The following is a 13483-nucleotide window of genomic DNA, read 5'->3' as shown; positions in this document are numbered from 1 at the left end:
TGAAACGGAAATCTTGTGGATCTGATGATTTATTATATCTGTGACCATTTCGTAACAAAGAAATATTCTTTTAATTATGAAGAATATTTGTAGTAAGAACATTTGCATGTTATTTTTTCTGGTCGTAACGAGGGCTTGTATGTGGTCGCCACAGACGTTTAAAATTTCAGCAAATGTTGACTTTCTATGTCCTCTTCGTCCTTTTTGAACAAAATTGTCCAGATGGCCTTTTTATTTTTAGTGCCTTTCTTTGATATTTTCAAAATCTAGTCACCTTATATTATGGAGCAAATGTTTATAAAAGTATCCAAAATTGTAATGACTTATATGCTTCAAATTGGCTTAAAATGGAACCAAATAATTTATTTGATACGACTATAAAATATATAGAAAAATGGTTTCATTTCAATGACCACAAATATAAAATTCTCTCTAACTTATCTTTGCATAACATACTAGCATTTCAAGAAATTGTAGAAATCACTTATGCAAATAAAATAGAAATTGATCAAATTTTAATGTTTGAAGAATATATCTTCATAAAATTGTGTTTGGAAAATGTAACAAATATTGAAAGGCATTGCATGATGTATATGCAATGCACAAAAGTTCGCGCCGGTTCTGTTTGTCCTAGAGATAATTTTTTATAATAATAAAAATCTGAACAAACCCTTTTCGATCTTTCGTTTGATGAACACTCTTGCTGCTTGAACTTGCACAAACTTTCCAGTGTTGAACTTTTCTGTAGTGTTTATCTCCAAACGAGATTCACCGGCGTAATCAATTTTGAACACCACCCGGCCTTCCCTCAGTTGAAGAGATACAGATCGATTCTAAATTACAATTTATTAATATTATTCGAACCTAATTAATGAAAATAGCTTTAACATAAAAGAAAAACTCACGTTTGCTTCATCAATAGCCAAAAACAATAAGGCATTCTCGTCTAGAGTCCTAAATGTCAATAGAATACTGAATTGATTCTTGTTGAAAGGTCTGACGTTGGATCGCTTCAAGACTGAATAGCCTGCACCGTTCCAATAAAACATATTCTGATCCACAGCTTTTTCATCTTCCACGCTATAATAACACAACCATTTTAAGATATAATAAATACTTCTTTATATGAATCTTTGATTAAAAAATTACCCATTAATGCAAGTTTCACATCCATTTTTGTTCGGTTGTGAGTAGAAATTCCACAAACCAATCTGTTTTCCATTGAAATATATTTTATGCATGCATCCGGATATTCCAGAATTTTTCTGCGCTACGTGTCCAACTCCTCCGATCCAAGCAAGATCTCCATATTTGACGTCTAATATACCCCAAGAAGGATTGCTGTTATTCGTTGCCATTCTAGCAGACATTGAAACCATATCGGTTTGATATTTTTGAACCACTACCTTTCCGACATTCCATATTCTAAAAAAAAGTATAATTTTATTAGCATAACCTATTATAGACATAATAACTAATAAATCAAATTAAAAATTCATAATCTATGTAAATCTAAGCAGAATACTTATTATTTATAATTATTAACTTACCTAGTTGCTTCGATTTTGTACCAATTAAAATCGTACGAAGCTTCACTGTATGTTTGCAAAGCTTCCGGATTTAAAACATAAGCTGTGTCTCCTCCGAGATTCCAAGAAAACTTAATTTTTCTATTGATCAATTCTACTTTAACAAAATCTGTTGTACTAGCACTCGGAAGATAAAATAATACAGAGTCTTTAGAATTGTCCGGAGTCAGCGATAGCGATATTGTAATATGTGTATTTATAGATGGTGTAAGATTATGAATTTTGTATGAACGTAAACATCCAATATTTTCCGACGACTTCATAGATATTCGGATCTGTAACAATTAGCACGTTAAGTAATATATTCAAATAATATACCATGACAATAATAAATTAAAACCCACTCCATCTGCAGCATGTTTTGCCCTCAAAATCTGATCTTTTAGTTTCTGAAGACTTTCCGATATCGTAACATTCGCTCTTTTCATTTCAAATTCCCTTTGCCGAGCTGCTATTTTCAAAGTCGAAGCTAAGTCTGCAGCTTTTTTAATATATCCTTTCGTACTAGATACTATAAAATAAACATTATTTGATAAGTTCTCAGATCGGATAACAATCAGCTGATAAAATATACTAAATGATAATTCATATTTAAAAAAACTTACTTATTTCTTCTGCTTTGCCTATTTTAAAGTCTCCATTACTTTCCAGTTCTTGCAATTTTATCTTCAATTTATACAAAATGTGTTTTTGTGTGGTATCAGCTTCTTTGTTTAAGCCCTGCATAGTTTTAAACACTCGATCTGACTTGTTGTAAGCTATAGCCAAGTTCTTTTCAATGTCGGATACATTCAAGTTGTTTGTGCTGATGTATAGATCTTTATCCTTCCACGCCAGACTTCTAATTAGCACCCGCGTTTCTTCCATTCTTTGCTTTGATCGTTCTAAAGACGCCTTTACATCTATTAATAATAAAACAAACATTAAAATATAGCATAGCAATAATTTAATAAACTAAAAGTCATACCTTCTAAGCTCAATTTCTTCACTCGATTCAACAACTCATCTGATTCCCTCTTCAAAAATTCAGATATGTAATACAAAGATCCATTTGTTCCATCATATGGATAAAAATCTCGACCCGCCTCAGTTCTATCGGCAAGTTTGATTAATTCTAGCGTCTCATTAGCTGATTTTTTAGCTGCCTCTATAGTTTGAACTATGTTATTGAAATTGGTTGACGCTGTGATAGCATTACTAGCACCGTTATTGGTCTCTACAAACAGACTATAAAAACAAATTTAAAAATATGTTTTACAATTCATTGTAAAGTAAATACCAACGTACTTTTTATAAGAATCGGCGACTTTCTCTAGCTCTTCCACATAATTTTTAGAAGGAATATAATACCTTTCCTCGTAATCTGGATTAATATGATTTAGAATTCCTTCTCTATTTTCAGTTTCTTCAGTTAGGTTCTTCAAAGAAGGTATTGCATACCTCAAGTTCAGGATGCTGTCTTCGCACTCTTGAAAAGCCTTATTAAAATCTTTAGGCGCACCTATATCACCGATGCTATCGTCAATTCTCTCAATCTGGTCTTTCTTCTGGACTATATGTTGTAGCAAAAGTGTATTTTTATTTACAAGTGCTCTGACTTTATCGGCAATGATGAAAGTGTCTTCTATAAAGTTATTGATTTCATCGATTTTCTCATGCCAGTTTTTGAAACTGTTGTTTAGGTTTTCAATCTTGTTTTCGTGATCTTTTAATTTATAGATGTATTCGTTGATACTCGTTGATTTTAAATTACTCTAAAATATAAACAGAATATTACTATTAAATGCCACTTAGTGTTTTTTGGATTCATTATTCTTAAATACTGCAGAAGCAAAGTGCTTAAAAAATAGTAATGGAGTATCCTAAGCATCAACGATTTACTGAACGAAGAAAAAATTTGCGTTTCATCGTTGATGCTAATAAAATCAGTGTGTATCTGAAGAGAAAACAATCAGTGTCGCATAAGACAGCTGTAAAAGAACCGTCTATTAAACCCAAAATTAGTATAGCAAAAAGGAAAACTATTTGAGAAAAACGATGTTTTATTTCATTTATTACAAAAAAGTCGACTGTATTTGGAAGTACTTTCCAGATACTTTTACTTAAATGACGTGTTTAGAATCTACTTCAAAAGCAATAAAATCGTGCCATCGCAGTGAAAACGCTCGGTAATCTAGCGTTCAATTTCAGACTTTTTATAACAATATTACGATTTACAATAAGTTAGAATCGAATGAAGCACATTTAACCCCAATTTTGACCAATAGAAGGCGCAAAAAACAATTATCCCTTCTCAGAAGTCAAAAATCCAAGTCAAAAGCAATAAAATCGTGCAGGTGCCGTGGAAGCGGGAATGTTCGTTACTGAGCGTTCACACTGCGACGGCGCCGACACGATTTTATTGCCTTTGACGTGAATTTTTGACTTCTGAGAAGTGATAATTGTTTTTACGCCCTCCTATTAAGCAAAATTTGGTTTGAATACACTTTAACCAGTACCCTTATACCATAAGTCTGTAGTAATACCGATAAGGATAGTGTTACCATATTTTTAAAACATAGTTTGAAATCGAAGTGCAGACAAACTATGGAGCAATATGCGAGATGTGACATTTTCTGCTTATTTACCCCTGAGGGGTGAGTTGGCTTAGTTCATATTTTGGACTTGACATAATGAAAGTTCTAAGACTATAATTTGTTTTAGAACTGTCATTAGGCAAGTTGGGTTTGGTTAATTCGTGTAGGCTAGGTTTGGGTTTGAACAGCAAATGGACATTTCGCAACTGTCAAGTTGTGTTTCATAGACATTTTAAAGCAGCATATAATTTCACTAGCGCCTATTAGTTCAATTATATTTTCGCTAGTAGAAATAGATATCTACTAGTGAAAATATAATTTCACCGTAAAATACACATTCACTGTAACATTTATACATCACGTGATAAGTATGTAAATGTATATATTACTAGGTATGGAAAAGTTGAATTCATATAATTTTACCAGCACCTGCCAGATAAATTATATTTTCACTGGTTAAAATATATATCTATCGGTGAAAATGTATTCCGATATGATTTCATTTAAAAAAATATTTTTAGAATAGATTTGATACTGTTTTTTTTAGATTTTCTTTAAGAGATAACCAGATTATTTCTGGTTTAAAAGCAGGGACGTCATTTCAGTTTTTTATGGGGGGGATAAAACGAAATTCATGATCAGTCAACGAGAGACCCAGCCAATAGACAGTATCCAAGTAGGAGAATACGTATACTGAACGAAGAAGCTAGAAAATCTATTCTACTTGGATACAATTGTTACTATGCATGCTCGAAAGTCCTGTATTCACGGATACTCAGCTGAAAAACGAAACTTATCATATATAAAACGATTATTTGCTTCATCAATACATATGGGAGTGAAACGTGGAGTCCTTGAAAGAAAAATTTAAAGAACAATATTAGGTCCAACCAAAGAAGCAGATGGTAATGAACCTCGAGTTAGAAGCTCTTGCAGAGCAAGAAACCATCATACGCTTCTGCAAATCTCAAAGGCTGCGATGGGTTGGACATATGACGAGAATGCCAACTGGCAGAGCACCAAGGATGTGGAAACCCCAGAAGAAGCATCCAAAGGGCAGACCAAGAAGGCTCTGGATGGAGTGTGTGGATGAAAACTGCAAAACGCTGGGCATAATAAGTTGAAAGAGGGCGGCAGTGGATCGGAGAGGGTGAAATATTTTAACGACCATCAGTTGTAGTGCCGTAGAAGAAGAAAAGAAGAATCCCAAAAGCCTCAGCAAGGTGAATCACAAAAAATAATATTCATGACACTATATTTACCTTAACAAAAGAACTTTCAGCATCGATCAAAAAATCTTCAAAATCGAAATCTTTTATCTTCTTTAAAGTATGCTTTGCTTCTTTCAACACTTTACCGACGTTTAAAACTTTATCGTGACGACTGAAATCTTCCAATTCTGCAATAAGATTTTCGATTCTCTTATGTGCATCCATCAATTTATTAAAAAGGTCTTGGGAGTTATTTTTCAGATTCATCATATCTTTTCCAGTGTTATTATAGCCGTATTCGAGCGAATCTGCCGTTTCAAATAACATATCCGAATTTCTGCCGAAATTATTGAAATATCCTTCTGGCATGCCTTTAAATCGATTGATAGCATATATCGTATTATCGACTTGTCGATCTAGATTATGAGTTCTGTTTGAAATCTCATAAAGAGCAGTCCACGGCTTTGGAACTGAAATATCTCTGAATCGTTCCATATCACCCATTAACTCGTGAGTCATTAATTCGACGGTGTCTAACAAAGTTTGGCTACAGTTGTCGCAAGCTGAAAGTAAATACAATTTATAAATTCAATCCTTTTTTTATTATCGATGAGTTTGAAGTGATACTTACGAACACACATAGAGCTTTCGAGGAAATATCTCGGAGTGATGCAAAAGTCACATCTCATTCCTGTTACATATGGGTGGCAAGGACATTGTCCTGTAGTTGGATGACATTCTAAAATTCCTCCATATCGCGGTTGGATTGTTCCACCAGCGTTACATTCACAATGTCTACATTTGCCGTCGTTTCCAAGCCACCAACCTCGATCACATTGGGAGCAATCACCGCCAGTGTATCCTGTAAATATGTTATTAATTATTATTTTTATAGCTTAGAATCCATGCCAAAAACACTTGGTTATCTAGCGTTCATATATTTTTTAACAATATTAGAAGTTATATGTACAAGTAAAGTGGTTAAGTATGAAAGTTCATTAAAGCATTCAAATATAATACATACCTTCTTTGCATTGACACAATACACGATCGATATCAATCTGACATGACGACGCATAGTTACGAGCCACGTGTGGACAAGGACACGGTTGGCATCCATCCGGATGGAAAGGATTTCCGTAATATCCTTCAGCACATTGATCGCAATGCATTCCACCAGTGTTATCTCTACACTCCTATATTGTTTTAAATATTTTTTTTATAGTACTACATATTCCAGTAATTGCATATTTAATTCATTATCTTACAGTGCAATGTCCGGTGTGTCTATCGCAAGTTTCAGAGCGTCCATGACAATCGCACAACTCTGCTCTGCCGATGAGCTGAATGATGATTGTACCGGAAGCGTTGGAAATACTATGCGGTGGGATATAATATCCGATGGAAGCGTCTTGACACGACGTAGAATTGTATTGATATGGACATTTGCATAATTCTACGCTCGTAGCCAAAAGAGCAGGTTGACCTTTGATGGATATCGCCGTGTCCATTGATATCTCTGATAATCTGAAAAAAAGAGTAAGATTATTTATTAATTTATATTGTAAATCTTAATTTGTTTTGAGTTGTCATTTAACATACATTGCATTAATCGGCTGAGCGTAATGAGTTCCTCTGATGTATATAGCTTCAACCTTTTGGAGAGCTACCATCAAAGTCGCTCGATCTACAGTCATATGTCGAGAAGATTTTGATGTCTTATATGTCCATAAGGATTCGTGAAAACGGACATGATACATATCATCCAGCATTGGAAGTTTCTATTTTTATTCATATAAAAAAACATTAGTAATTCATTCATTCTCTGGATTAGAGACGTCATTTCAGATTTTTCCAAGGGGGACAAAAGTTGGTAAGTCAGTAATCGTTTTTTTAATATTTCCATTTCATTTAGATTCTTAGTATTATATTTCATTAAAAGACATGCATTTTTCAGGTCAAATTCAAGGGGGTCCCTGTTTATAATCCACGTCAAGACTGTTTATAATCCACGTCCATACTGGAACGCTCGGTTATCTAGCGTTCATATTAAGACTTTTTATAATACTATTATGACTTATAATAAGTGAGAATTAAATGGAGCATATCTAAACCGAATTTTGACCAATAGGAGAGTGCAAAAAACAGTTATCCCTTCTCAGAAGTCAAAAATCCACACCAAAAGCAATAAAATCGTGCCGTCGCCGACAGGATTTTATTGCTTTTGACATAAATTTTTTCTTCTGAGAAGTAATAATTGTTTTTGCGCTCTACTATTAACCAAAATTCGGTTTAAATAAATTTTAACCAATATTCTCATATCATAAGACTGTAGTAATATCGGTAAGGATAGCTATCATATGTTTAAAACAGTGTAATATCAAAGTGCAGACTAACTATAGAGCAATATTTGAGATGTGATGCCTCCCACTTATTTTCCTCTGAGAAATGAGTTGGCTTAGTTTGTATTTTGGACTTGAGCTAATGAAAATTCTAAGACTATAATCATTGGATTAGGTTTGGGTTTGAACAGAAAATGGACGTTTCGCAACTTTCGCAAAATATTAGAGCAGCACATTAGCGCCTATCAATTAAATGATGTTAATTATTATAAGCTTGTAGAAATATATATCTACTGTTGAAAATGTATTTGCACTTTTCTAGTGAAAATATAATTTCACTGAAAAATACATATTTGCTGTAATATTTATACATCGCATGTATATAAATAATGATAAGTAGGTAAATGTATATATTACTACATTTGGAAAAGTTGAAATTATGTAATTTTACTATCATCTGCCAAATAAATTGTATTTTTACTGGTAAAAATATATATCTACCAGTGAAACTGTATTTCGATATGATATCACTGAAATGGCGATTCGGTGGCGATTGATCCCCTGACAGTTGCTCCTCCAAAGTTTTTTTAAGTATTAATATTTGTAAATACCAGTATCTATAAAGGTTGTACATTTATAATATTATATTTGTAGCGACCACACACAGATGACCATGTTTGAAAGGGGCCTTGTCTCAAACCCTTAAGTTCGCGTTAACTACTGTGACCAAAAACGATCATTTATAAACAATGGAGACAAATAACATAATGATGTAAAAGAATTTGAGGACAGCACAACATGATTTCACAGTAACTATTCTCCATCGTTAAGAGAATTCTTTTGAGGCGAAACGATCATGGATATCATAAATCACCACATCCGTGACCGTTTCCGAAAAATGGATGAGCGAACGTCGCTTTCCAAAAGACGTAGACGTATTTCGCCGTTCTACGAAGCGACTGCAGCGATTGTCTGGAAGATCGCTGCACATAAGCGATTGGCCAGCAAGCCTTTAACTCCTAAAATATATAAGCCCGGACTCCGACGGGGAGAGGGCAGACAGTCCAAGACGGTCAGAGAGACAGACATTCGGAGAGTGAGAGTCATCAGCAGCCACCCAAAGAGACCACCAATCGCGCCCTCACTGACAGACGCAGAGAGACGACTTGGAACTCCTGAATGACCTTCGCTTCAAAAAGAACTACTTGCTGACACTCGCTGCAGGCAGCCACAAGAACCCTGAGGATCATCCACAAGCATCATTACCTGCGACAGCTTCACTACTATTTGAAGGAAACGTTTCGCCGATAATCATCCGTCACACTCATGTAAATATAATATAAAATAGTCTGACTAGATTCACACCAGTGTCTCATTAGCCGCGAGGTCAACCACCTCTAGGGCCATAACCCCTAAATATTTAAATAGGGTGAGGGCAAAATTAAAAAAATATTGCTCTTGTACAAAATTACATTTTAGATAATTAAGAATACTTTTCATTAAATGACAAGCATTTTGCTGGTAAAATTCAAAGGGGGAGGGGCGCGACAAAATCGACTTGAAATATATGATTGATTAGAATGCTCTTTAACTTCTGTTATGGCTCCAAAATAATTATTCTAGTTGGTATAAATAAGCCTTTTTCACATTTATTTAAGCTTCTGTGGAAGAAGTTTTGAAGAAGTTTTTTTATGGTCAAATACAAAGCTGTACACTAAAAAAATAACTAGATTCATTGTTTAAATAAAAGTAGTTCTTCAGTCTAGCATGAACTTGTATCTAGTTATAAAAAGTGACACGCCTTATACAATAATAATTACCTCATAGTATTCTAAAATTAACACTCCTTGTGCATGTATTTGTACTAAAGGAAACTGTTTCAATATATTGAAAGGAATTCTCTCATCCATCCCATAGCTTTGAGCGTTAAACTTTAAGAATCCTCCGTAGCTCGTTATCCTATCGCCGAGAAACTTCTTAGGCAACTCCCAATACAGGGGATGTGCCAAATCGGAATCGGTTTCTATCGTTACATTCCCCTCGGTTTCCGGAATGAGTGTCACACCATTAGTAATGTTTAAGAACATATTTGACTTGATAATGTTATGTGAATTTTGTGAGTTGATCTATAAAAGTAAAACATTGTAGTTAAACTCAGTATTGTTTATTTTATTATAATGAATTATTACACTTACCGATATATATTTGATTCCATAATCACTATTATCATTACTATATGTAATACTTAAAACTCGCGGTATATTTATTCTTATGTGTCCTCTTGTGAGTCCCGCTTGGGTACAATGAGATGAGCGTCCGAAACAGAAGCATTGAGTACACCCTGAAGGATTATCTTGCGTTAAACTGAATGTGCCGTCTTTACAATCTTTACATTTGGTTCCCATTACGTTCGCCTGTAATTATTCATTTAGTTATAAATAAGCTTTACTATGTCTGAGTACAACAATAGAGATTATGCCCTAAAAGCTTTAAAATATAGTCATACCTTGCATGGACATTGACCGGTGAACTCGTCGCACACACAACTTTTGTTTTCGTTGCAGCTTTCTGGTAAAGTTCCGGCGTAATTGCAAGCACATGGTCGACATTGAGGAAAACCATAGTAGTTAGGTGCACATTTATCGCATCGTGTACCGGCAAAGCCAAGCGAGCATAAACAGTGTCCATCGGTAGAATCGCAAGGAGTACGGACAGCGCCGATTATCGAACAATTGCAAAACTGTACAAATCAAGAAACAATCATTGTATTACATAGAACAGATAATTCATATAAAATTTGTCTTTACCTTGCAGCCTTTAAGAGGATCCAATCCCCAAGAACCGACTCTACATTCGTTGCAGCTAATCCCCTGAGAAAGCGGCGGACAAATGCAGCGTCCAGTGTCGGGATCGCAAATGTGTCCAGCGGAGCATATTTCGCAACCTGAAATGGATATTTGAGTAATTAGATTGGTAACTACGTTGATTATTTTATAGATATGAATGAAACGAACGTAGGCATCCAGTTTTACTGAAGCCGTAGTAACCGGGTAAGCAAGTATCGCAAGACTGTCCACCCACACCGGGCTGGCAGAGACATGCGCCTGTTTCAATGTCGCAAGAGCCTTCTATTGTACCTATGGAGTCGCATTGGCAAGGTGTGCAGCCGTTTCTGCTTTTTAAACCCCAGTAGCCGAACTAAAATTATAAAAAAAACAAATGAGTTAAATTAAATAAATTAAATAGTGATGACACTTGTGACCACCCGTTGATCACAACTCACAAGACTAAAATTTGTTGCAATTACTTATTAAAAGCGTAATAAAACTACTATAAGTATTTGCAACTAGTAGAACAAGTTTATTCGTCACATCGACATTATACAGGTTGATTAAAAACATATGTAATGCAATGTACAGGGATGCCACGCCAAAATTTCGTTCAGGGTATTTTGACATTGAATATGTACCTAAAGGCAAATATTCCTTAGGGGTTGTTAGTGTGGATATTAGGAATGCCGATACAGAAGTTAACATAAAATATCAAGGTGTCGCTTACATCAGTTCATAGAAAAGTGTTAATTTACAGAATATGGGTATTTCATAAAATGTCTGAGAAAAACCTCACGCAGCGAATCTCAATTTACTAATAATTAATGTTTCTAGAACAGAAAGATTTATTTTTGATTAAAATTGTTCCTGAAAGTTAGAAGTAAATCAGCTCACGTGACGATAGGATATTTTGACAGATTAGCGCAATTTGCAAATGCACTTTTCAAATAGATATAATTTAACCTAATTTAAATCAAGGGTGTAGCGTCATTAAGTTTAAACAAATAAGGAATATAACGTGAAAATACAATTTTAGTTATGCTTAATTACCATAAATTAGGGTATAATACCTTGCATTGATCACAACTGAGGCCAGTAACATGAGGCAGACATCTGCATTCTCCAGTCTTGATATCGCACTTTTTGATCTCGGAGCCGTATTCATTGCAATTGCACCCTGAAAAGACACACAAACACGATTATTACACAATGGAAACGTGGCATACGAATTGAGTAATCAAGGACCCGTCGAAGCTCTCCGCTTCCAAAGACCAGAATTAATCATCGGGACCTCCTGTGCGGTCATTCGATCGAAGCGGACAATACAGCTCTAAACAACTATAATCTATTGTTTATTGTGCTCTGTGGGATATTGGAATTGCTTTCGTCATGGGAGATGTACCGACGATTTTAATTCCGCCTATTATTACGAGAGTTCTACATACATTGAACGGTAGTCCCGTACTGGTTCCTCTGCTCTGAGAGGAAACTAATCCATCTTGGAGATAATCCACACGAACGCGAAAGGGAGATATTAATAAATTGATCGTATTAACGGAGAATCGTGAGAAAAGTTAGCACAAGAGTAACGATGCGTATTTTTAGATTAATTACTGATAAATATTATAGCATGAAATTGTTCCATTCTTCAATATTCATAAGAAAATATCTGCTTTTTTATTATGTAACTCGGTGGAACGGTGTTTTTCTTAAATGTAAAAGTTTAACCCCAAGTTAAAAAATGAAAAAAAAATCCGGTTACCTTCCAACCGCAGGTTTCACTAAAAAAGTCAAAAACAATAACAGAAACGACGACAGAAAATATGGAGAAGTTGATGATTCTGAATCGGAGCAAAATGATCTTGAGGAGCAAGACCGAACTCAAAATGATTACTGGTCATTAGATCAAAAAGTGATTTTTGCTCAAAAAAGAGATGGTTGAACATACACAAAATTAAACTTGACTGCACACCTTGCAGGAATGTTGGAACTTTTGGAACTGAAACGGCGATGGGAATTAAAATTTCCAATGAAGCTACAATTTAGTTCACTTTGAAACATAAATCGACTACAGAGAATCTGCTGCATACAAAGCAGTGTTAAAAAATATTTCTGAAAACGAAAAAAGGAAGAAAAACATTTTTTTTGCCAAAAATAATAACAGTAAATAAAATTAGAAGTGCATATCTTTATTAGCACTTCTAATTATTTTTTTGCTGTTATTATTAGCAAAGAAAAATCAAGCATTTTATATTTAAAAGTGAAATTTATCTGCAAGAACTGAATGGAATTGAAATAGTTAACATTCTTCATTTAACAAACGCATGCATTTTCGCAAATGAATCTAATTATTACTCCAATAAGAGCTTCGTTCAAGACCAATACAGTTTCGGCACTTTTGTTCATCAAACTTGTTGGACCACCATTGCCACTTTTCAATCCTTCAAAATACATTGATCTGTGGTTTCTCAAAGTTCATGCGGCCATAGACACCAACACTAAAAAAATAAATCGAGAAGATTTGTCAGACGAGAATTGGACAAAACTTTGGTAATCACTATAAACTATTGTTCAAATATATGATGTTTTATAATTTTATTTTACATTTGGTCTTCATTTGTTCGTTTAACTTTAGATTTGACAAGTAAAAAAAAAAATATGAAAAGTTTCGTTTAATTTTTTATGAGCTACGTGGCATAGAAAAATCTGCTTTCAATTTAATTTAAATGATATTTGAATATAATTTTTTTTAGTAAAAAGTTTGAAAAGAACTCAATACCGGCATCTTTTTTGCTTAAAAAAAATCTCTGGTTATATGTATGTATGTGTATATTATGTAAGACTATTTTTTACATAAACTATAATGGCCCTATATTAATTCCAAAAAAATAATAGATTCATATGTTAGGTTACTCGACGTTTATTAGTGTATTC

The 13483-nt window shown here is 34.2% G+C and overlaps 1 protein-coding gene across 7 annotated transcripts in view; it reads right to left on the bottom strand.

Annotated features, from left to right (window-relative positions):
* wb (wing blister) overlaps positions 1–13483 on the bottom strand; it is a 216169-nt gene that overhangs the window by 4846 nt on the left and 197840 nt on the right. For all 7 annotated transcript variants that reach the window (XM_088196249.1, XM_088196248.1, XM_088196250.1 and 4 more), the window contains 19 exons: positions 11620–11726; positions 10733–10916; positions 10526–10662; positions 10225–10458; positions 9914–10132; positions 9539–9844; positions 6979–7157; positions 6645–6903; positions 6401–6572; positions 6008–6238; positions 5428–5939; positions 2877–3343; positions 2557–2816; positions 2195–2491; positions 1934–2100; positions 1551–1864; positions 1150–1425; positions 906–1080; positions 671–833 (listed from right to left, as the gene is read on the bottom strand). In XM_088196249.1, the coding sequence (XP_088052375.1) occupies positions 671–833; positions 906–1080; positions 1150–1425; positions 1551–1864; positions 1934–2100; positions 2195–2491; positions 2557–2816; positions 2877–3343; positions 5428–5939; positions 6008–6238; positions 6401–6572; positions 6645–6903; positions 6979–7157; positions 9539–9844; positions 9914–10132; positions 10225–10458; positions 10526–10662; positions 10733–10916; positions 11620–11726 (4659 nt within the window). The remainder of the gene's footprint in view (positions 1–670; positions 834–905; positions 1081–1149; positions 1426–1550; positions 1865–1933; positions 2101–2194; positions 2492–2556; positions 2817–2876; positions 3344–5427; positions 5940–6007; positions 6239–6400; positions 6573–6644; positions 6904–6978; positions 7158–9538; positions 9845–9913; positions 10133–10224; positions 10459–10525; positions 10663–10732; positions 10917–11619; positions 11727–13483) is intronic.

The sequence above is a fragment of the Plectrocnemia conspersa genome, unplaced genomic scaffold, assembly GCF_051122295.1.
Source record: "Plectrocnemia conspersa isolate PC_06_02 unplaced genomic scaffold, ASM5112229v1 ptg000010l, whole genome shotgun sequence".
Taxonomy (NCBI): Eukaryota; Metazoa; Arthropoda; class Insecta; order Trichoptera; family Polycentropodidae; genus Plectrocnemia; species Plectrocnemia conspersa.
This window is presented reverse-complemented; position numbering and strand designations above follow the sequence as displayed.